Source organism: Protomyctophum bolini, assembly GCF_963924005.1.
Source record: "Protomyctophum bolini genome assembly, chromosome: 7".
Lineage (NCBI taxonomy): Eukaryota > Metazoa > Chordata > Actinopteri > Myctophiformes > Myctophidae > Protomyctophum > Protomyctophum bolini.
In genome coordinates, this window is record NC_137868.1 from 44782949 (window position 1) to 44808655 (window position 25707).

Below are 25707 nucleotides of genomic sequence, written 5' to 3' on the forward strand. Positions count from 1 at the left end.
TGGGAGAGCCAACCCTCCCCTCTGCGAAGCATCATCGAACATGTAGAAATACTACAGGCGCGCGCCAAGCGCATCTGGCCACTCGTAAGACAGCATATGGCAGACGCACAGGCCGCCCAAAGTAGAGTGTATAACAAAGGCGCACAAGTGCGAGAATTCAAGCCAGGGGACCAGGTCCTCGTTCTTGTGCCCACCACAGAATGTAAATTCCTAGCCCGCTGGAAGGGGCCCTATGAGATTGTGAAGAAACTCAGCCCGGTCAACTACCGAGTGGCCCAACCAGGGAGGAGGCGGGGCCATCAGGTATACCATATAAACATTCTGAAAAAGTGGTTTCCGGCGATAACCGTCCCATTACCTGCGCTGTTAACCCGCCTCCCTCCCCAGACCCCGCCAGCTGCTGTAGGAGAGGGTTTGGCCCCTCAGCAGCAACAGGATATCCGAGAGCTCCTAGACCGGAACCGAGATGTCTTCTCCGAACTACCCGGACGCACCGCGGTAGTACAGCACGACATCGATACGACCCCTGGTAAGGTAGTCAGGTTACGGCCGTATAGGATCCCGGAAGCACGTAGGCGGGCCATACAAGAGGAAGTGAAGAAAATGCTCGAACTGGACGTCATAGAAGAGTCACACAGCCCCTGGTCGAGCCCCATAGTTATCGTGCCAAAACCAGATGGAAGCTTACGCTTCTGTAATGATTTTAGGAAACTAAACGAGATATCACAGTTTGACGCTTACCCCATGGCGCGCGTAGACGAACTAATAGAACGGCTAGGCCCCGCTAGACATATCAGTACCTTAGATCTGACTAAAGGATATTGGCAAGTTGGCCTCACAGAGCGAGCCAAACCAAAAACAGCATTTACCACCCCAGACGGGCTGTTCCAATATAAAGTCATGCCCTTCGGGGTACACGGAGCCCCGGCCACCTTTCAACGGTTAATGGACAAGGTCCTTAGACCCCATAGTGCTTATGCGGCAGCATATTTGGACGATGTTATCATCCATAGCGCCACCTGGCGGCAACACCTGGAAAGGTTAGATGCGGTACTGAACGCCCTGCGCCAGGCGGGCCTCGCTGTTAACGCCAAGAAGAGCCGAATCGCCTGGAGCGAAACAGACTATCTAGGCTACACCATTGGACGAGGCTGCATCAAGCCACAAGAGAAAAAAGTAGAGAGAATACAAAACTGGCCCCGACCCGCCACAAAAAAACAAGTGAAGTCTTTTCTCGGCCTGGTAGCATATTACCAAAAATTCGTAAAAGATTTCGCCACCATAGCAAGCCCGTTGCACGATCTCACAAAAAAAAGTCTACCCCACCACGTAAGATGGACCGAGGAAACAGAGAGCGCATTTCAAGCGTTGAAAGACGCTCTCTGTGGAAGCCCAGTGCTGATAACGCCTAACTTTAACACCCCTTTCGTCCTCCACACAGACGCATCAAACACAGGAGTGGGCGCTGTCCTGGCCCAGACGCTAGAGGGAGACGAACACCCAGTCACGTTCATAAGTAGAAAGTTGCTCAAACACGAGAGAAACTACTCCACAGTGGAGAAAGAGTGCCTCGCAGTAAAGTGGGCAATCCACCACCTACGTTACTATCTGTGGGGGCGGAGGTTCACCTTGGTAACAGACCACGCGCCACTCAAGTGGATGTCCACAAACAAAGATCGGAACGAGCGGGTCACCCGGTGGTTCCTAGAACTACAGAACTACACATTCACGGTAGAACACCGACCCGGTAAGGACATGCGCCACGCGGATGCGATGTCCCGAATGTATGAAGAAGAGGAGGAAAATAAAGACCCTCGCCGAAGCAAGGATCTTAGGGGGGGAGTGTGTGGGGTCTCGAGAGCGACACCCCGCGATGGTAAGTGCGTTGCCAGGGCAACCAGACACGCTGTCAGACAGAAGAAGCCTCGGGCCGTTAGGAACGCCCTCGGCCGTGTGATAGGGAATATATACGTCCCGAATCTCCTCCTCCGCCAGCTGGAGCTGATGGATCGACCGCACCCAAATCAGCAAGCGGCCACACCCGTCATATAAAAAGGAAGACTCAGTCTACGTCTGACAGCGGCTGGTTCACACACACATGCTCACGGAGGCACGCACGGCACACCGTCGGGGGGTAAGACGACACACACACCTCCACCGAACACACATTCATGTGAATAGCTCTGCATGTCTTAACTGTCATTCTCCTCTCATCACAGGCTTTTAGGAACGGTCCAGGGAATGTCCGAGGGACAGAGACACTCGGACTGTATGAGTAAAATATAGAGACGGGAGTTCCAAGTCCGCATATCGCGCGGCGGGAGGGTGGCAGCCCCGCCACAGTGACAGCGACAAGGACACTACCCAAAATAAGGTCGGAAAGAAACCTATAATTCTTGAGTCTACTATTGAGGCCTGTCTAGCGAACAGGCGCTCATTATATACGCCAGGGTGGCAAAACGGCTAGTGCTCTCTTGGAGCTGGAACCCGCTAGGGGAGAAGACCCGCTACAGTTAAAGATAAAGACCGATGACGTCACGAAGCAAGGCAGCGCCGTCACCTCTTATCGTTATTAAAACCACAGCCCTCCAGTGAGGAGCGAGCTATCAGAGACTGTACAAACCTGAGTTGAAATCTAATCTTCTGTTCTCATCCTCTCCAGGCTGGCGACGACGCCTGTGAAACTTAAATTGTATGGAATATAATTTATGCTGAACCTACGTGGGGTTTCTCCTGCATGCATTCTGTATACTTTGCTGCTAAACAAATAAAGAGCCGTTTGAAACTGCTGCAATCCCCTGTTCCGCCTGCTCCTTGACCACTGAGACTCCACAACGTGTAAGTGTAGGTTCTGCCGTATAGTAGAAAGGGCTGCGACGGAGAGCAGGTTTATGTATCGAGCACTGATCCATTTCCGGTTGCCGTATAGCCGACTGCCGTAGCCGCCGTTGCTTAAAGTCGCTTCGCATCACATTACAAACCTTACTATTAATAAAAGCATATATTATAGGTTTACTATTATTATTTCAATAATGCACCAATCAAATGTATTAAATGTATTGTCCTGTAGTACAGTATCTGTAGTATTTTACAGTACTTCAGAGTACATTCTGGTATATAGTATTCTACACTAGTCTACAGCACTTCAGAGTATATTCTAGTATCAATATAGTATCCTGCAGTACTTCAGAGTACATTCTAGTATCTATAGTGGTATTCTATAGTACTTAATCATTCTACAGTAGGCTACTTCAGAGTAGTCTAGTATCTGTAGTAGAATGTACTCTGAGGTACATTTGAGGTGCATTTTGCCAACCAACATTTGGTTGGAGAAATCTTCCGCCGTAGTCTGAAAATCCACCTCTTCAGACTGCATCTTAGCCCGTAGCACTTGCCCTAGCCTCGTTGACCTTACAGGTGTATGCAAAGGATCAACTTATGTAACTTAGATAGCATTTTATGTAGACATAGCACTATATGTATAATGCACATGGTTTCATTATATAGATATTCCACTATTAGGTTCTTAGCTTACTTATATCCTTGTCCTAGATGACTATTTCTATATATTTGATGTATTTATCATGTGTTCTTGTTTACTGTAAATCACTCTGGATTAAGAGTGTCTACATTGTAAATTGTAAGTTTATTACTCGGATCATTATAGCATAATGTTTAATAAATCTACTCACTCCTCAGATCCTGTACTTGGTTGTCAGTAGCGGTTAGGTGTGTTTCTACGGCGGACAGCTGAGCAGCATGAGCTGAAATCAACACAAGAGTACCATTAAATCATTTATAATAGTCATTACATAATCACAATCATTACATGTATTCTAATGTGCTCTCTCATGTGTGGATTGTATGATGAATACAGTAAATTACCTTAAATTACCACACTGTCTATTCTCTGAGCTCAAATTAATTAATGAACGCTCAGAGGACACTCAGACAAGCCCTCCATCGTCGCTTCATTCACACATTCACACATCGATGGAGGAGGAAACCATGCAAGGCACCAACCTTCACATCGGGAGAAATGTCTTGCTCAAGGACGCTTCGACACTAACTCTGGGGGAGCCCACAGGGATCGAACCGGTAACCTCTCGGTTCCCATCCCATCTATTCTACCAGCCACTCTACCACTGAACCACTGCTGCCGCCAAATAAAGTACCTTCACTTTCTTTCTCCATGTCTGCAACCTGGACGTCTGTAGCCTCCAGCCTGGTCTCTGTAGCATCTAGTCTGGTCCCTGAAGCATCTAGTCTGGTCTCTGTAGCATTCAGCCTTGTCTGGAGGTCTGCAAGCTGGGACTCACTCTCACTCACTTTGGCAGCCATTACTGTAAACAAAATCACAGAGAAATAAATGTATGTTAAATTCACCCGAAACATACCGAAACATTTTGTAAGCGTGAAACATCAAGACTTTCGTTCTGGGCCGGGGGACGTTGCTGATTTGGTTGCCCAACTTGCCCCACGAATAATGTTTGTGCTGCCACCCTCGGCGTGTTGCCCTACACATAGTTTGTCTTGTGCGTATATGCGTAGCGACGGCGCTGTATGGGCCATGAATAAAGCTTGCTTTGGAGGAATGAATGCAGACGACAAGATGACTTTAACTTTAACATTTAGCTACTGGAGGAATGAATGCAGACGACAAGATGACTTTAACTTTAACATTTAGCTGCTGGAGGAAGGAATGCAGACGACAAGTTGAATTTAACTTCCGCTAATTTCCTGCATGTTTACTCGGTCGCCTAGCAACCGAGGTTTGAAACAAATTACGTCTTTATTGGTCAGTGGCACAGAATGAGTTAAACACTAAGATTACGATTATGATTTTACACAGCCACCTTTTTTAGTATTATTTATTTTAGCTCATTTTTTTGATGGAGGAGGAAACCATGCAAGGCTCCAACCTGCACATCGATGGAGGAGGAAACCATGCAAGGCTCCAACCTGCACATCGATGGAGGAGGAAACCATGCAAGGCTCCAACCTGCACATCGATGGAGGAGGAAACCATGCAAGGCTCCAACCTGCACATCGATGGAGGAGGAAACCATGCAAGGCTCCAACCTGCACATCGATGGAGGAGGAAACCATGCAAGGCTCCAACCTGCACATCGATGGAGGAGGAAACCATGCAAGGCTCCAACCTGCGCTTCGACACTAACTCTGGGGGAGCCCACAGGGATCGAACCAGTAACCTCTCGGTTCCCATCCCATCTATTCTACCGGCCACTCTACCACTGAACCACTGCTGCCCCCAAATAATGTACCTTCACTTTCTTTCTCCATGTCTGCAACCTGGACGTCTGTAGCCTCCAGCCTGGTCTCTGTAGCATCTAGACTGGTCTCTGTAGCATCCAGCCTGGTCTCTGTAGCATCCAGCCTGGTCTCTGTAGCATTCAGCCTTGTCTGGAGGTCTGCAACCTGGGACTCACTCTCTCTCACTTTGGCAGCCATTACTGTAAACAAAATCACAGAGAAATAAATGTATGTTAAAAGTCTGGCAGCTGTATTCTGCACCAACTGGAGGCGATGTATTGAAGAGCGACTGAGTGTAGTGAATAATGAGTTGCAATAGTCCAGCCGGGAAGAAATAAAAGCATGAATAAGTTGTTCCAGATCTCGAGGGGTTAAAAGCGACTTGATTTTGGAAATGTTTCTAAGCTGAAAGAAATGTAGATCGTTCTTACCTCTCACTAAGCTCCATGTAGACCGTCCTTACCTCGCACTAAGCTCCATGTAGACCAGGTCCTTACCTCTCTCTAAGCTCCATGTAGACCGTCCTTACCTCGCACTAAGCTCCATGTAGACCAGGTCCTTACCTCTCACTAAGCTCCATGTAGTCCTTACCTCGCACTAAGCTCCATGTAGACCAGGTCCTTACCTCTCACTAAGCTCCATGTAGACCGTCCTTACCTCGCACTAAGCTCCATGTAGACCAGGTCCTTACCTCTCACTAAGCTCCATGTAGACCGTCCTTACCTCGCACTAAGCTCCATGTAGACCAGGTCCTTACCTCTCTCTAAGCTCCATGTAGACCGTCCTTACCTCGCACTAAGCTCCATGTAGACCAGGTCCTTACCTCTCACTAAGCTCCATGTAGACCGTCCTTACCTCGCACTAAGCTCCATGTAGACCAGGTCCTTACCTCTCTCTAAGCTCCATGTAGACCGTCCTTACCTCGCACTAAGCTCCATGTAGACCAGGTCCTTACCTCTCACTAAGCTCCATGTAGACCGTCCTTACCTCGCACTAAGCTCCATGTAGACCAGATCCTTACCTCGCACTAAGCTCCATGTAGACCAGGTCCTTACCTCGCACTAAGCTCCATGTAGACCAGGTCCTTACCTCGCACTAAGCTCCATGTAGACCAGATCCTTACCTCGCACTAAGCTCCATGTAGACCGTCCTTACCTCTCTCTAAGCTCCATGTAGACCAGATCCTTACCTCGCACTAAGCTCCATGTAGACCAGATCCTTACCTCTCACTAAGCTCCATGTAGACCAGATCCTTACCTCTCACTAAGCTCCATGTAGACCGTCCTTACCTCTCACTAAGCTCCTTGTAGACCAGATCCTTACCTCTCACTAAGCTCCATGTAGACTGTCCTTACCTCTCACTAAGCTCCATGTAGACCGTCCTTACCTCTCACTAAGCTCCATGTAGACCGTCCTTACCTCTCACTAAGCTCCATGTAGACCGTCCTTACCTCTCACTAAGCTCCATGTAGACCAGATCCTTACCTCTCACTAAGCTCCATGTAGACCAGATCCTTACCTCTCACTAAGCTCCATGTAGACCAGATCCTTACCTCTCACTAAGCTCCATGTAGACCAGATCCTTACCTCGCACTAAGCTCCATGTAGACCAGATCCTTACCTCGCACTAAGCTCCATGTAGACCAGATCCTTACCTCGCACTAAGCTCCATGTAGACCAGATCCTTACCTCGCACTAAGCTCCATGTAGACCAGATCCTTACCTCGCACTAAGCTCCATGTAGACCAGATCCTTACCTCGCACTAAGCTCCTCTGCTCCTGGACTTCTGCCTCCATGTTGCTGAGATGAACCCGTTGTTCCACCACGGTGTCTCTGAGCTCCTTGGCTTCTTCCTCGCTGGCTGCCACCCTTTAGTTAGGGAAAGCAAAATAAAATGCTTTCTTCACAAATGAGTTCATAAAGGTGTCTTCGTCTTCAATGTTTGTGTTACGCAATGTTTGTGGTTACACAAACACAAAAAAGTTAACATTAATTTAATAATTTTCAATGGCATTCAATGTTTGTGTTTACACACATACACACGCGCACGCACACACACACACACACACACACACACACACACACACACACACACACACACTAGTGATCGACCGATATGTCCGATTACCGATTAGTGGAGAAAAAAGAATCCGTTTATTTTTTCACTATTTATCCAAATTGGTGATCTACAAGCCCACAGCACATTGCAGCATGACATGTGGAGAGCTTGTAGATCTGCTGCCCAAACTCCCCAAAGCCATGTGACCTTGTTGTTTTTACTCCACCACAGATAGCTGCGGCCCCACCATTGTAACCACTGGCCACTTTTTAATGCATGTAGAATTAGTTGTTTTACCATTTAATTTTAAAATAATACAAGACAATAGCCTATATCTCAAAACACTGACCTATACAGTTTAAATTATTGTCAACAAAATAAATATTAATTAGAAATTAAGAAAAATACTGACAATGCTATACTGATTGGTTCATTCTTTATTGGCTTGCAGTTAGTTATTGCACATCATAATAATAATAATAGGCTGGTCAGGATGGGGAAAACAAGTTGTCCTTTTTTTTTTAGAAAACATTCAGTTGGCTCGCTCGCTCGCACGCACGCACGCACACACACACACAGAAAAAGCTGGACATAGGAGATATGTATCACCATATCACCCTGCAGGTCAGATATGTGCAGTCACCATACCTCCCATCCCTATGATATTCTGCCCAGGCAGTTTCAACAGCGACCAACAGTGAGCCCACCCAGCCTGGAGTCCAACGAACAATCAGTCAACAACAACAACAACAACAACAACAACAATTAGAATATCTAGTGGACAAAAATACAGCTGTAATCATGCACAAGGCACGTAATAATATACTTCCACCCTGCATCCAGGAGCTGTTCGAGGCTATAGGCAATCCCAGTATGCACTCAGGGGTACGTGTATATTTAAAACAAGAAGTGCTAGAACCAACGCAAAAGGCAGGTGTATGTATATCGGTAAAAGGGGTGAACTTATGGAATAACTTAGATGTGTATAAGTGTGTAAGCATGATATGGGTGTAAGTGCTGAGATGAGTATGTATGTGTATGTAAATCTGTGTGTGAAGCCAGAACTTTATTCTGTGACCTACTAGTCACAGAGTATGGCATGGGGAAGCACCGGGGTGTAGAAATGGACCCATATTCTGTGGTTAAAAAGCCACACAGTATATGGTCTCTCCCGCTTGGTGTTGGTCAATGGGGAACCAGAATCAAATTGTACTTTTTTTGTGCCTGGAAAGTCCTTCCGAATTATGCCTTTTTTAAATAATGTTTGAAAATTATGTTCATTTTTGTTTTGAAACTTGTTCATTTTGGAACTTTTGTTACTCTTCAAATTAGAGTATGTAAACATTGTCTTTTGCTTAGATTTGTCTTAGTTTTGTTAAAACCTATGTTTGCCTAGATTTCTTTGCTTTTTTCCCCCCAATTTATCTGATGAATTTAGCTTAGTCATACCAATGTGTTACTACTTTCTATTTCATCTTTGAAACCAAAGTTATTTTTATTTTTTTCACATCGAGACATGCCATCCTCTCCCACGGAGAAATAAGGCAGATAAACCAGCTGTAATATAATATAATATATAACATATTAATCTGCTTCACTAATGGGAAGAATAAGAATGCACTGCTCAGACATTATCAATCTGATCCAAGACAACTCCCTTGGGAAACTTTGTGACAGCTGCTGAAAGTTGCCGTACGTACCATTGATTTAACAACCATCATACACTGCACAGGCAAAATGTACACAACTTCACCCTGCTTCAAGTGGCATGTTAAACTATAGGGGGTTTATACATGATTCTGAATCCATTGCCGTCATTGAGGTCATCACATTTGGAAAAGTGTTACGGCCGTTTTTAGCCCCAAGGAGTGTTTTTGAGTGCCAAACAAGTGCTTTGCAATGGATTTTGGATTCGAATCTTGGAAACCCGAAACCCCCTTTAGTTTGATAGATTGCCACATGTTACTTGTTAGGATGACATTTCGATATATTAACCTAATTATATATATATTTTTTTAAATCCCTAATTACCTGGCCTCCGTGTAGCTGAGCTTCTCTCTCTGCTGGACCACGGTGGCTCCCAGACGGCGCACCTCCTCTCTGAGATCCTCGCTGGCGGACACCCTGGCCTCCATGAGGCCGAGCTGGACACGTTGTTCCACCACGGTGCCTCTGAGGTCCTTGGAGTCTTCCTCCATGTGGCTGAGCTGGACTCTCTGCTCCACCACAGTGGCTCTGAGATCCTTGGAGTCTTCTTCGCTGGCTGACAGCCTGGCCTCGGTGTTCTTCAGCTGGACTCTCTGCTCCACCACCATGTCCCTGAGGTGTCTTAGCTCGGCCCAGAGAAGGTCATGGCCTGCAGGTTGCTCTACGAGGGTACCAGCTGGTCCAGTCTGAGCCTCATGGTCGGCCTCAGACAGACAGAAGAGTAGCAGCAGAACGGCCACGGAGCATGAGCGCTTCATTCTGGAACACAGTGACTGCAGTGTCGGCGTCTCACAGCCTCCTTTTAATGCCCCCAAAAAGACACAAACCCGACGAACCAGCGTCGGCCGCGCACAGTGGCGTGCACAGATAGACACTAGGGGGTGCCCTTTTGAAGAAAAGGAGAAAAAAAAGTATACAGTGTACAGTATGTGGACCATGGTGACATTCACTTGAGCACCTGCCCCTCTAAATGTCTGTGCACGCCACTGGGCGCGCGGTCGCGCTCAGTGGAAAGTTAATGTGCAACCGCAAGCCGTCGTGTCGTAATAACCGTATACCGGCGCTGGAAAGATCGTCTGAGAAAATGTCTGGTGTAATCAGCTGCTGTTGTTCAGATACAGTACATGCAGTACAGGGTTGTTTTTTCTGCTGAGCTGACCATGCACGCCGTCACCCCCAAAGCAACACCAAAAGGTCGTGTCGGGACAAGACGTTTTTTTTTTTTTTGGACTTTGACTTAAAAGGGTTTTGTCCCAATAAGCAGTCTCTACCGGTGTGGCTTGGGCTTTAGGGGCTCCATCTTGCGCAACCCTTATCCCTAAACTTATTTGCTATTTTTTTTTTTACTATTTAAAAAAACCTTAAAAAATAGTTCAAATAGCCAATCTACAAGCTCACAACGTGTAGATGTAGATCGGCTAGTTGAACTATTATTTTCAAAATAATAAAAAATGGCAAATAAGTTTAGGGATAAGGAATAAGGGTGGCGCCAGGGCTCCAGTGCATATGTGATCTTTTCACTAGCGGGTGGAAGTTGTCATTGTGGGGTGTTTAGTAACACCCCCGGTGTTATAGTGATATCTTTGTATGGATCTTAATTAATATCTTACCTACAGCAAGATGCATCCACCCCATGGTTCCATCCACCGTCCACAGGCTGTTGAGAGCCTGCACTGTTTCATGTACAGTATTAATTTGCGACCGTTTCCTTAATCTATACATATATTAACTTTTGGCTATGTTGTCATATGAAAATTGTACAGTAACATCTCCTTGTGCTGCAGGGAGCCCTGAGCCTGAGCGCCCCTCACTTCACGCAAGTGTGATTTTTATAGGACTAGATCAGTAAAGGAGAGTCCTATTGGTTGCTGTTTGTGAGGGCCGCTATACCCCCATGAGAGGAGACTTTTACGGCTCTAGCAGTGATTCTGTCCCGTTTAATTTGAAGGACCCCCAGTTTGACATGCATGGACACACGCACACATGCACGCACGCATGCACGCACACACACACACACGCACACACACACACACACACACACACACACACACACACACACACACACACACACACACACACACACACACACACACACACACACACACATCCTGTAGCCCACTATACCAAACCCAGTAACAAATCAAAGTTGTCAAAATGTAGCTTTAGAATGCATTTGGTGAATTGTATTGTTTTATTGTCTGGTGGCAAATAGTGAAACAGTAAAACGTGATTTTTTGGGGGGTTTTGTTTCTCACCTTTTGAATGGTCACAGCACCATGTTAATCAGGTCTTAATTAGGCCTACATTTGAAAATAAATTGCAGTCTTGTTTCTTGTGTAGCTACTTTTCTTGGTGTTCTGCGTTACCATAGCGACAGATTTCTCAAAAACAAAGGGCGCAGAAAGTACTTCACTTGAGTAAAAGAACGTAATAGGCATGCAAATGTGTGCGTGTGTGCTACCTTCATGTGATTAGTTAAATATTACATTATATGCACATTCCTTAAACAAATTGATAATCAGGTGTACCACACATTTCTTTGTGTCTGGGTTTCATTCAGGTATAGTTGCACTAAATAATCTTATAAATTGTGTGAAATGTAGTGATGGATCCTGTGTACATCAGCTGCTGTTTGGACGCCATCTAGTGTCCATCAGCAGACACTACATGTGTCTGAAGATGATGGATTCTATCATATTGGTTTTGGATTGAATACTTTAAGAGTTTCCAAAGACAAGCAAAAGTACAGTTCAATGCAATGTCTGCTATTAAACATACATTGTGTCCATACTGGTTTTAAAATAGACAATGTATTCAAATCACATTGCTGAATGATGAATGTCCAAAACATTAGCATTATTAATGAATTACCCAAGCAAAATGTTTATATCATCACAAAAATATATCATCACAAAAAAACGTAACTTTTATTGTATGTATTATAATGTAATTAAATATAAAAAGTTTCACCACTAGCCATCTAATTTCTAGGCTTCGCACAGGAGTATAGCCTGTATATCAGTCTTGATTGAAAAACAAAGTGTGGGATCAATTCACTCAGTGTAGAGTAGAGTAGTTGGATGTGTTAATCTCAGGTGGTTGGATGTGTTAATCTCAGACGGTTGGATGTGTGTTTAACATGGTTGGATGTGCGTTTCATTCCAGGTGGTTGGATGTGTTAATCTCAGACGGTTGGATGTGTGTTTCATTCCAGGTGGTTGGATGTGTTAATCTCAGGTGGTTGGATGTTTAACATGGTTGGATGTGTTAATCTCAGGTGGTTGGATGTGTTCATCTCAGGTGGTTGGATGTGTTCATCTCAGGTGGTTGGATGTGTTAATCTCAGGTGGTTGGATGTGTTAATCTCAGGTGGTTGGATGTGTTAATCTCAGGTGGTTTGGTGTGTTAATCTCAGGTGGTTGGATGTGTTAATCTCAGACGGTTGGATGTGTGTTTAACATGGTTGGATGTGCGTTTCATTCCAGGTGGTTGGATGTGTTAATCTCAGACGGTTGGATGTGTGTTTCATTCCAGGTGGTTGGATGTGTTAATCTCAGGTGGTTGGATGTTTAACATGGTTGGATGTGTTAATCTCAGGTGGTTGGATGTGTTAATCTCAGGTGGTTGGATGTGTTAATCTCAGGTGGTTGGATGTGTTAATCTCAGGTGGTTGGATGTGTTAATATCAGGTGGTTGGATGTGTTAATCTCAGGTGGTTGGATGTGTTAATCTCAGGTGGTTGGATGTGTTAATCTCAGGTGGTTGGATGTGTTAATCTCAGGTGGTTTGGTGTGTTAATCTCAGGTGGTTGGATGTGTTAATCTCAGGTGGTTGGGTGTGTTAATCTCAGGTGGTTGGATGTGTTAATCTCAGGTGGTTGGATGTGTTAATCTCAGGTGGTTTGTTGTGTTAATCTCAGGTGGTTGGATGTGTTAATCTCAGGTGGTTGGATGTGTTAATTCGAGATTGGATGTGTTAATCTCAGACGGTTGGATGTGTGTTTAACATGGTTGGATGTGCGTTTAATTCCAGGTGGTTGGATGTGGTGGCGGTCCGTCGTCAGTTAAAGAAACTATAAAACATTTAAAAGTAAAAAAGTTCCAGCATGTTTCTCCACAGTAAACTGAATAATAAAAAGTGTGAATGGAGTTTCTAGGTGAAAGTGATTTTTGACGTGCCAATGTCTGCCATTGAGCCCCATTGTAAATTTGAAAGCACTATATTTCTAAAACTATGAAACATTTCAAAGATTCCTTTTCAGGCGAACATGTCCACCGTAAGATGAACCTAAGTAGGCTAGAATGGGGTTGCTAGGTGTAAGTATGTAGGACTAGTAGGGTAATTCTCACGAAACCAATGAAATACCATGTTTCTCATCCTCCGCAACACCCATTCTCATACACCGCTATACTTTTAAGTATGTTGCTGTAGAGAGAATGTCTGTTTCGGTAATGATGATTTAATAATGTCAGACTATATTTTTAAATAAATCATGTTTATATTTAAATCAACTATTAATTTAAATATTATTCATTAACTAGATATTTTCTTTATTTCCTGTTTCATAAAAATAAAGCTTTAGAGCAAAGACTAGGCTGTCAAAACGCTTTCTATGAAGCCCATGCCTATAATACATTAATAAAACTATAATGCACTATAATCTATTCATAATATGGCATAATTGTATGACATGTCAAGTAACATTATACAGTACTTCATTGTTGAATTGAAATTTTTATCCTCGTTTTTCATCATTTTGGAGCATGGGCTATAGCCCATATCGTACGGCATACTATAGCACGCCGTTTTTCATCATTTTTGAATATTTTAAAAAATTAAAGAAACGATGGGTACTTATAGCCCATCGTTTTTTGAATTTTTGAAAAAAAGAATTATCCTCGTTTTTCATCATTTTGGACCATGGGTTATAGCCCATCGTTTTTTTGAGTTTTTGATTTTTTTTAATCCTCGTTTTTCATCATTTTTGACCATCCCACTGAGCAATAGCCGGCTATTAGACGTGCGTCTAAAAATGGGAGTCTAAAAAAGACGTTTATAAACAGAACATTCAGGGTTCTAGTCTCCTGAAGAACTTTTTCACTGTCCATCTAAATTTTAAAAGGCTGGTTAAATATAAGTTCCCGATTGAAACCTTACATGCCAGTGTGGCACAGGAGATAAACCTTGGGTTTATAAACAGAACATTCAGGGTTCAAGTCTCCTGAAGAACATTTTCACTGTCCATCTAAATTCTAAACGGATGGTTAAATAAAAGTTCCCGATTGTACCTTACATGCCAGTGTGGCTCAAAAGATAAATCTGAGGTTCGTAATCCAAAGGTTACTGGTTCAAAACTAATACTCAACCAATGCTGCAGTAATTTGAATTTTTCAAGGCTAGAATAAAAAATAAAAACTCAAAAGCACCAGGAGACATCTGCTGAATGCCCCAAGGTGCCTTGGCTCAATGGTGTGGTGTGCTTGATCGGTTGCCTCTGCTACAGACAGTTGGCAGGTTCAAGTCCCATGTCATCAAGGTGCTGGGAAGGACCATCGGGAGACGGTGCTCTCTCCCCCCCTGTTTCCTGAAAAGTAACAGTTGTGGGTTATGTTTGAAAGAACCCTGTCCACCTAAAATTTTACAGATAAGAATTAGGTCAAACGTTTAAAAATAAAATAGCAATGCATTTTGGCCCATCATCTCACAGAATAGTCTGTGTATTTGCATACTGGGGCCCGATTATAATCCTGGACAATGGCAATGTCATTTTCTTGACTTTTGACAATGAAAAAACTACACATTATAGTATATTTGTTTAATAATCGTCGCAAAAACCATGAACTATAGTTATAGAAACTATAGAAACTATAGAAACCCTCACAGACTTGGACTACGCTGATGACATCTGCCTGCTATCTGACAACGTAAGGCAGGCACAGGCTCTCCTGACCAGTGTGGAGTTGGAGTGCGCCAAAGTTGGCCTCAGGCTAAATGCAAAGAAGACTGAGGTCATAATCTATAACATCCCCCAAGAGCATCTGCCCCTAACGACAATAGAGGGTACTGTTCTAAAGGAGGTCAGTAACTTCAAATACCTGGGCGCATGGGTCGACTCCACAGAGAAGGACCTTAAAGTGAGGAAGGCACTTGCCTGGCGAGCTCTTAACGGTATGACCAGTGTGTGGAAATCCAACCTCCCCCGACACATCAAGATCAGTTTATTCTCTGCTACCGTGGAGTCTGTCCTCCTCTACGGCTGTGAATGCTGGACACTTAAACAAGCCCTACAGAAATCCCTGGACGGGTGCTACACCAGAATGTTACGTGTGGTACTGAACATCAACCAGGATGAGCACCAACAAGCGTCTGTACGGGGCATTACCAAGTGTAACGGAGAAGATAGCAGTAAGGAGGATGAGACTAGCTGGCCACTGCCACCGACATCATGAACTCCCGACCAAAAAGCTTGTACTGTGGGAACCAACACACGGGCATCGTTCGAGAGGACGTCCCACACCTACCTACGTGGACGTACTAAAGAAAGATACTGGTGCGGAAAGCACAAAGGAGCTGGCCAGATGTATGGAGAACCGAGATGACTGGAGACGACGATGGAGGGCTCGTCTGAGGACGACGTAGAGAGATAGTTCATGGTTTTCGCAACGATTTCAAAAACCAATATGAAAATGATGAAAAAACGACATACTATAGTTCATGGTTTTGGCCCATCATCTGACAGAATAGGTTAATGTGTATTTGCATACTGGGCCCTGATTGGTGGCCCAAAACTTGGTTGGAAAGTCCCTCTTTTATGTCTGGCTTCCAGGCCAGTTGGAAAAGTGCAAACTGAGAGGTGGTAAGAGTATGTTACATTTTCATGGTAAAAGGTTAGCTGGACAGGGTTCTTTCAGACATAAGCCCCAACCGTTACATCTCAGGAAACAGGGGGAGAGAGCACCGTAAATGGTAAATGGTAAATGGTGCATTTATATAGCGCCTTTATCCAAGGCGCTTTACATAGATTGTGCATTACATTCACCCATTCATACACCGATGGCAGCGGAAACCATGCAAGGCACCAACTAGCACATCGGGAGCAATTAGGGGTTCAGTGTCTTGCTCAAGGACACTTCGACAGTAACTCTGGGGGAGCCCGGGTTTGAACTGGCAACCTTGCGGTTCCCATCCAGGCACTCTACCCCTGAGCCACCGCCGCACCGTCTCCCGATGGTCCTCCAGCACCTTGATGTCATGACATGGGACTTGAACCTGCCAACTGTCTGTAGCAGAGGCAACCAGTCAAGCACTCCACACCATTGAGCCAAGGCACCTTTGGGCATTCAGCAGATGTCTCCTGGTGCTTTTGAGTTTTTATTTTTTATTCAAGCCTTGAAAAGTTCAAATTACTGCAGCATTGAGCTGTAGGAGGAACAGGCCTTGAACATGGAATGTCTGTACTGAAAGCCTGATGATTAGACCACTGCACCATCAGTCAGACACTCTCAGGCAAAGTCTCCTGGTAATTTTGAAGTGATCGTTTGTTCGTTAGCCTTCAGTTAGTAAAGTTTAAATAACAAAGCATCATATTAATCAGATGTTTCTTAGCGCTGTTGAGGCCTTCTTTTGTATGATAGTGTAACAGCCGGGAATCGAACCCTGGTCTCCCACGTGGAAAGCCAACATCTTAACCACTACAACAATTAGAGTTTTCAGGTAGTCAGGCTGAGGCTGTGAGCCACTGCTAGGATAGCAGTAAATTAAGCTCAATAACTAGCATTAAACTTTAGGAAGAGTGGGATTTGAACATGAACTCTCTGTGCTGAATAACCCCTACTACACCATCACTCAGTAACATCTGCCTCTTAGTACTGTTGAAGCGATCTTTTGTATGTTAGCCTTCAGATAGTAAAGTTGAAAGAATCAAGAGTTGAACATAGAATCACGTTCATCAGAGTGTAACACCCAGGAATCGAACAAAGGTCCCCTGCACTGAAGGCCAACATCTTAACCACAAAGCCAAAGAAACTGCCTATGGCTCAGGGGAGATATGATACTTTTGAGGTCATCAGGCTGATGCTGTGAGCCACTGCTATACAACAGCCTTCAGTAAATACACCTCTACATGTTCAAATCCCTGTTCTCCTATAGCTTAAGTTAAATAACTCAGAAACTATAAAACATTTCAAAGTAAAAAGTTCCAGCATGTGTCGATCTCCACAGTAAGCTGAATAATAAATAATAATAAAAAGCTTAATGCACAGTACGATTTGAACTTACTTCACTTTCCATTTTTGTTACTTCTCTACACTATATACAATTACAGCATTTACAATTAGAGTAATTGTTACTTTGCAGCTTGTAGATCTGCTATTTTCTATACATTTGCGTGTACTCAAAGTATATATTTGATGCTACAATGTTTGTACACGTCAAGCTCCAAAACGGGTGTTCCCAATCTGATCAACCACTGGCACTGACCCACACACAACACCGCACACTGACCCACACACAACACCACACACTGACCCACACACAACACCACACACTGACCCACACACAACATCACACACTGACCCAAACACAACACCACACACTGACCCACACACAACACCACACACTGACCCACACACAACACCACACACTGACCCACACACAACACCACACACTGACCCACACACAACACCACACACTGACCCACACACAACACCATACACTGACCCACACACAACACCATACACTGACCCACACACACAACACCGCACACTGACCCACACACAACACCACACACTGACCCACACACAACATCACACACTGACCCACACACAACATCACACACTGACCCACACACAACACCACACACTGACCCACACACAACACCACACACTGACCCACACAGACACAACACCACACACTGACCCACACACACAACACCACACACTGACCCACACACAACACCACACACTGACCCACACACACAACACCACACACTGACCCACACACAACACCACACACTGACCCACACACAACACCACACACTGACCCACACAGACACAACACCACACACTGACCCACACACACAACACCACACACTGACCCACACACAACACCACACACTGACCCACACACAACACCGCACATTGACCCACACACAACACCGCAGACTGACCCACACACAACACCACACACTGACCCACACACAACACCACACACTGACCCACACACAACACCACACACTGACCCACACACAACACCATACACTGACCCACACACAACACCACACACTGACCCACACACAACACCACACACTGACCCACACACACAACACTGCACACTGACCCACAAACAAAACACCACACACTGACCCACACACACAACACCACACACTGACCCACACACAACACTGCACACTGACCCACACACACAACACCACACACTGACCCACACACAACACCACACACTGACCCACACACAACACCACACACTGACCCACACACAACACTGCACACTGACCCACACACACAACACCACACACTGACCCACACACAACACCACACACAACACTACACACTGACCCACACACACAACACCACACACTGACCCACACACACAACACCACACACTGACCCACACACAACACTGCACACTGACCCACACACTCAACACCACACACTGACCCACACACAACACCACACACTGACCCACACACAACACCACACACACAACACCACACAGAGATGCCACACGTCAAACCCAATTTATACTTTTTATACTGCCATTTTTTGTCTTGAAGCGAGCCCACATTGTTTCTTTAGGAGCAATATTGTCTCTTTAAGTATAATGGATAGTCCGGCTCAAGTAGCCTACTCAATTAAAATGTAAAAGTGGTGCTGTCAAATTTAGTACTGGAGGAGTCCTTGCTTTTAAAGAGTTAAATCAGATACATATTTTATTTCAACGTATTGCAGTATTGAATTTAGACATGTTCAACAACACAAATCAATAATAGTGAAAATAGCATGCGATGCACTGTGAGCTTGTAGACGCGCTATCCCCCCTAGATTTGAAATGGATCAAATGGAAATATCCATCTCAGAGTTCAACCAGGACGTTGTAACCTTTTTTGTTGTCTCTGCCAGGCCGGAGGCGTGGCCTAGTTTTACCCCCTAATTAACTTTTAAGACCATACTAGTTTAACTCAAGAACGAATCGAAGTAAATAAATAAAATAAAATAACACATTCTGACACCAGCACTGGATCTCTGAATTAATGAGTTATTATGTTATAACATTTTAATAGACAGTACTACAGTATAAGTGAATTATATTAATGAAGATCTATTGCCAATGAGTATACAGTTAACAGTATACATACAGATTGGTGAATGTGGAATGCATGCAGTGTCTGTCAACAGTGACTGTATGGATGAATATATGTTCAGTCTATCAACAATCTTTTTTTCTGCAACTAACGATTATTTTCATAATCGATTCATCCGCCGATTATTTGAACGATTAATCGGATTATGACACTTATTTAGCTATCACCTTAAAAATATATTTTAGGTTATTTTAGACTAACTAACTTTTAGTTCTAACTATCAAAAAATATATAATTAATTAAAAATGTCATTTGACTAGCTAGCTGCTGATTAGGCTGCTATTCAAATAAAAAGACAAACTAAATTAAAATTAATTAAAGCAACTCATGGTGTCTTTAGGCTTATTCTGACTGCATACATTGATAAAGAATAGCTACACATGTGTCAGTCTAGAAGGAACAGTACTCTTCTGAACTCAAATACAGTAGGTCATTTAAAAATAAATATTGTTCTTGTTCTCGATATTATAATCGTTTTATGTGTCATATTTTGCTTTGCAGTCGCTACTGTGCAACTATCACCCAGATTGTATAAGGGAAGAGAGCTGGCTCACTTTTCGTTTACTTCACTTACACTTAACACTGGAAAAGCGATGGTTAAAAACTATGGTCAAGTGCATGGAAATCACCTATGATAAATTGCAAAAAAAACTAGTGATTAGTCGCCGATTCGATTAATAGATCACTAAATTAGTTGACGACTAATTGAATAATCGATTCGATTACGATTAATCGATGAATCGTTGGAGCCCTACTCCCCACACACATTTCCATTTTGTATTCTACTGACTCGCCTATATAACTGTACCAGCGAGGAGGCTGTAGGAGTATAGTACATCCTTCACTCCTCCCACCCTTATTAACACTCCCAGCTGACAGACAAACCACGGCAAAGCAGAGGACGTTGGCTATACTACAGCAGCCTGCAGTCCGCAAGCTGTTCTTCCTGGGAAGACGTGTGACCCATATAGTTATTCAAGTTCATTGTAGAATTTAACTTTCATATTGAATTATAGCAATGCATGATATTACACCCTCTGTAGAAACTTTCAACATGCGCTATTATTCATATTAATATTTTATGTAATAAATAAATAAATAAAAATGTCACGCTTACTTTTACGAGTAATAGTTGTAAATAGGTTACTATACTGTTGTTATTCAGTCAATCAAGCCTCACCAACCTGAGCTGAATTACTTGGCAATAATACAATTAAATCAACAACAGTATTCGATTGTCCGTCACTGTGTACTGGTTCTGAACCAGTGGGTTTGAAATGTTTTGGACCAAAGGCACACCAAAGGGCAAGTCAAAATATCAAGGCACTCCTGTATTCATATCCGTGCAAATGTCCTCTAAAATATAATCTTATCACTCTGTAAACATTAAATTGTCTTAACTAAAGTTACTCAAATGTAAACTACTGGTCTAGTCTACTATATATATATATATTATAGTATATAGTTAGGGTGTATAATTTGCCTCTCTATTGGGAAAGAACACAAAGTACTTCTATAGTAAATTAGAAAACCTTTTGTGTACTGTAGTTGCAATAGTTCCATATTGCAATAATTTGTGGTTGTCAAAAAAAGGCCAAGGCACACATGGACTTTTCGCACGCAGTGTGGGAACCACCAAGAATACTCCCTATAATATCTGTTCAACATTATAATGTTATCAATGTGAGCACTTGTAAGTCCATTAACTTTCTCAGTACTCTTTTATTATTTGTTAAATATGACAATAATCGGTTGCACTACTGTGGCATTAATAGCACAGTTCAATAGGCTTATATGCACATAATGCCATTTCGGAAAGAACTCTTCCTATACTTCTGGGCCTCTTCCGACTTCCTTCAAAAGGTGTTACCGATGATACTAATGATTAATTAGCATTCATCGGTAACACCATTGGCCTTAAGGGTCTCTTCCATTCTGGTCAAACGGAGTCAGGGTGCTGCAACTGTGCATGTTGGCTCACTGGAAACACTCTGCTACACACCAGTGGGTCTCAAAGTGTCCTTGAGTGGGTTCCTAATGGCCCGTACGGACCGAGTGTGTGACTCTGAGAGTGCAAATGGAACCAAATGGGTCCATTTGGCTCCATGTGTCACTCTCAGAGTTATGGGGGCCCTTGAAATTAAAAGGTCTGTGAAGTACCACCAAATGGAACAGAGCCTCAATTAGTGTCATCTGTAACATCTGTGAAGGAAGTCGGAAGAGGCCCGGAAGTATAATAGGAAGTTATTACCAAAATGGCGTTTTATGTGAATAGACCGAGCTATTCTTTCTGGAGACCTGCGTTGCTCTTTGCTCCTCTCTGCCCCTGGCTCACTTGTCAGTCTCTCTTCTTCACCGTCCGTGTGAAAATAAATGCAGACATTCTTCGATCGCTATATAAAGGACAATTTGCCGCGTCGCCACCATGGCACCGCACATAAATCCCAATCGGGACCGTATGGCTGTTCCAACCGGTATACCAAAGAAGTTCTGGTGAAGAAAAGACAACGCAAAAGGGAAAGTAGACTCTCATACATGATGAAAAAAAAAATAAGCCTATGCATTATAATAAAAAAATATATAGTATACAAAAGCGAAAACGTCCTTGTTGACTTAGTTTTTGTTAGTTTTTTGGGGAAAAAAAATACCTTTAAAAAGGTAACAAATCAACAGCTGTATCGTATAGTGGACAAGACGTTCTGAGCAGGAGGAGACAGTTTTTCCCACGAAAACAGAAAAAAAAGAACAACGTCGTGTATAGAATCTGTTACACGCGGCGGGTCCGGTCAGTCAGTCGACCGTCCGTCCCGCTAGTCCGCCGTCTGATCCTCGTCCTGGTACATGCTGACGGAGATGGCGCTGTACGGGTCCAGCACCAGCTGGGCGCAGCGGACGATCATGACCAGCAGGAACAGGCACATCACCAAGACGAAGAACAGAGTGATGCCCAGGTCCGCGTCCACCTCGAACTTGGGGGGGATGACGCCGACGGCAGCTGGAGGGTCCATTTTTGGAACAAACAACAACAACCTCAGATCAAGCCTCTCGCTGTCTCGCGCGCTCACAACACATCTTCAAGGTACGGTGAACGGGTCACTCCACAAACACACGCCGGTGTGACAAGACTATATACCAGTTGGAGCGGAACCAATTGGAACCTGTGTGGAACAGGCGAACAGAGAGAGATAGAGCTCAGATCACATGGCAGTGTTTGATAACAGCGGTGCGCTGTAGTGGCGGCAGCCAGTACAGTATAGTATAGTAAGAGTTGTATAGAAGAATGTACTTGTGGTATACTTTCGTGGAATAGATAGGCCTCTCTCCCGTTCATATAACGTCTCCCTCTCTCTTCTTCCCTTAATTCACCAGCCGTCTCCCGATCTCTTCTTCCAATTCACTCCGTCGGGGGAAGGAAGAATACCGCAGAGACTATTAGAATGACCTGCCAACAACACCACCCCCCAAAAAAAAAAAAAAAAACTAGAACTCCCACAGGAAGGACGGCGAGGAGGAGGACAGACGCTCGTCTTCTTCGGTTTGCCGGTTTCCAGTCACCAAACCGGTCGGGCCAGTGGCGGTGGCACCACCACCAGCAGCAGCAGCAGCAGCGTGGAGACACATGGGTCCTCGGTGTGGCCTCATGGTGGAAGGACGGACGGAGGAGGAGTGGAACTCTCCTGCTCCTCGCCGTGTTCACTCACTCTCACCACACAGGAGATTCATTACTGTTGCAAGAGCTGCTGGCACTTCCTCCGAAACCTCCCTCACCCTCACCCCCCCCCCCCCCCCCCCCCTGGCTATAGCTTCCTCCACTCTGTCCTGTGGACGTCAGTTCTGACACCCACACACACACACACACACACACACACACACACACACACACAGACACACATACACACGCACACACACAGGTAGCCTAAGGCCAAATGTAGTCACCACATTTGGCACCTGTGTCCGGCATTAATACTTAACGAGGAGTTTGGTAGCAATCCTGAGATTACAACACCCAGCACGCGTGCATGTACGCGCGCGCGCACACACACACACACACACACACACACACACACACACACACACACACACACACACACAAAGGACATGTTGATGAATTAGTTCAGGCTTTTTCTAGCTGGACTTTTTTTGATTGATTGATTGAAATATTTACTAACAGTTTGCAGAATCACAGTACATTTCAAGCACAAACTCAATACAAAGACTGTTAACTGTGAGTGGACGGCCCAATTAAGCATTACAATTGTTTACAACAGGGTCCACCATGTTCAATTCATCAAAGTCAGTTAAAATTCGTTTAGATGTTATGTTTATCAATGAACTATATGATTCTATTACTCTAGTTTGTACATATAGTACCAGCCATCTCTGCATTCCTCTGCAGGACAAAGGCAATTTACACACGTGTCCGCAAATGCGCCCGCACGCACGACACACACGCACAGATACACACGTCCGCTGTCTTCAACCGAACACCGACAGGTAGCGTGGTCGCGCGCAAGTCCAATTTTAGACAACTGCAAATGTAACTAAGAACACAGCTGAGAGAGAGAGAGAGAGAGAGAGAGAGAGATATTGAGCAGATGAAAGGAGAGTCGAGGGCAGTTGGAAAAGGGGAAGGAAAAGGTTGGAGGAGAGAAAGAGGATCTGCCGTACGTTCTTCAACCTGAGAGGACAGGAAACCGATCCTCACCAAAAAACATGCAGATTACATGATGCCTCTGTTCGGAGTAAAGTGACCCCAATTGCAAATAAGACAGGATGCTGCAGGATCTGGTCGAAAACCCAGAGAAAGATGGAAACAAACAAGACTAGGCAAGCCAGGCCTGAAATATATACGTTTTCGCACGCGCCCGCGTGTGTGTGTGTGTGTGTGTGTGTGTGTGTGTGTGTGTGTGTGTGTGTGTGTGTGTGTGTGTGTGAATAAAACATTGTTTTGACCAATCCGTATGGTAGATGTTCGCCACTTGAACCCGCTGACCGGAGTCGGCCAGATCTGATATATAAAATGGGAGGTGATCGAGCTTGTAGGTCGATATGTTGTTACTGAATGTTTACCCTGGCTTTAACGCCTATACTTTTATTCCAGAATGATACCCTGGCTAGGCCTCATTCACATCTATACCAAAAATGTTTGGTCAAACCATGTGACTTCCATTGGAAATGCATTGGGACACGGACAAGACACAAGACACGGAAAGACAGGTGTCTTTTAGTTAGTGAACGAGGCCTAAACCAGGGTGTTATTCTACACCATAGCCGATCAACAAGCTCACAATGTGTGAACTGTCATTTTCGGCCGAATGTTGGCCTCAGAATGGGGACGCTGGGATTGAAGTGGGTAATACAATATGTGACTAAATTTGACTGAGGGACTGCCATTGGAATTTTTTAGAATTCTCGTTATGAAAGCAGGGAATCATAGCTTCAAGTTGACATATTGGTTGTTCAGTTTGACGCACCAGTTTGGGAGATATATGGCTTACAGAGTAATGTCTTGCCGAAAACAGCGAGTTGAGAAAACAGGCTTGACAGTTTCACTTCTGTGGACTCTTAACATTACACCTATAGCTACATGTTTAAGCATTTATTTCATATTTAGGCTATACATTTCAGCTCGAATATTAATATTATTTCAAACATGCTCTAGTATGTGAAGAGTGAAGTTCTGGAGGTTGCACGATGGAAGGCTCTCAGTCAAATCAAAGTCAAAGTCAAAGTCATACGATTTTGTCACACACGTTACCGCAGTGAAATTTGTTCTCTGCATTTGACCCATCTCTTGGAGCGGTGAGCTGCAGCCAAGGAGCGGTGAGCTGCAGCGTGCGCCGCGCTCGGGAATTATTTGATTAGTAGATTTGAACCCCCTCAATCCAACCCTTTGATGCTGAGTGTCAAGCAGGGAGGCATTGGGTCCCATTTTTACAGTCTTTGGTATAATGACCCGGCCGGAGATCGAACCCCAACCTCCCAGTTTCATTGGCGGACACTCTAACCACAAGGCCACTGAGCTGGACTCATGGTCACATATGACATCAGTCACTTATGAAGTCACTGGTGACTCACCAGTGACTTCATAAGTAGCCTGGAACTCACCTATGCTTTCTATGGCATAGGCAGCTCCCGGCAGGATCCGCCGGAAGAAACTGTGCGCAGCTGCTGGACATGAGACTAATTAATTAGAGCGACAGAGAGAGAGGAGTGTGTGTGTGTGTGTGTGTGTGTGTGTGTGTGTGTGTGTGTGTGTGTGTGTGAGTGTATACGGGTGTGCGCGTG

The 25707-nt window shown here is 44.4% G+C and overlaps 1 protein-coding gene across 1 annotated transcript in view; it reads right to left on the bottom strand.

The window, feature by feature from the left end:
- Positions 1-22229: 22229 nt before the first annotated feature.
- LOC308318746 (dual specificity protein kinase CLK2-like) overlaps positions 22230-25707 on the bottom strand; it is a gene marked incomplete at its 3' end in the record, with an annotated part of 43996 nt that continues 40518 nt past the window's right edge. The window contains exons 9-11 of the mRNA XM_080768372.1: positions 23791-23809; positions 22913-23096; positions 22230-22491 (exon numbers count right to left, since the gene is read on the bottom strand). Of these exons, the coding sequence (XP_080624498.1) occupies positions 22230-22491; positions 22913-23096; positions 23791-23809 (465 nt within the window). The remainder of the gene's footprint in view (positions 22492-22912; positions 23097-23790; positions 23810-25707) is intronic.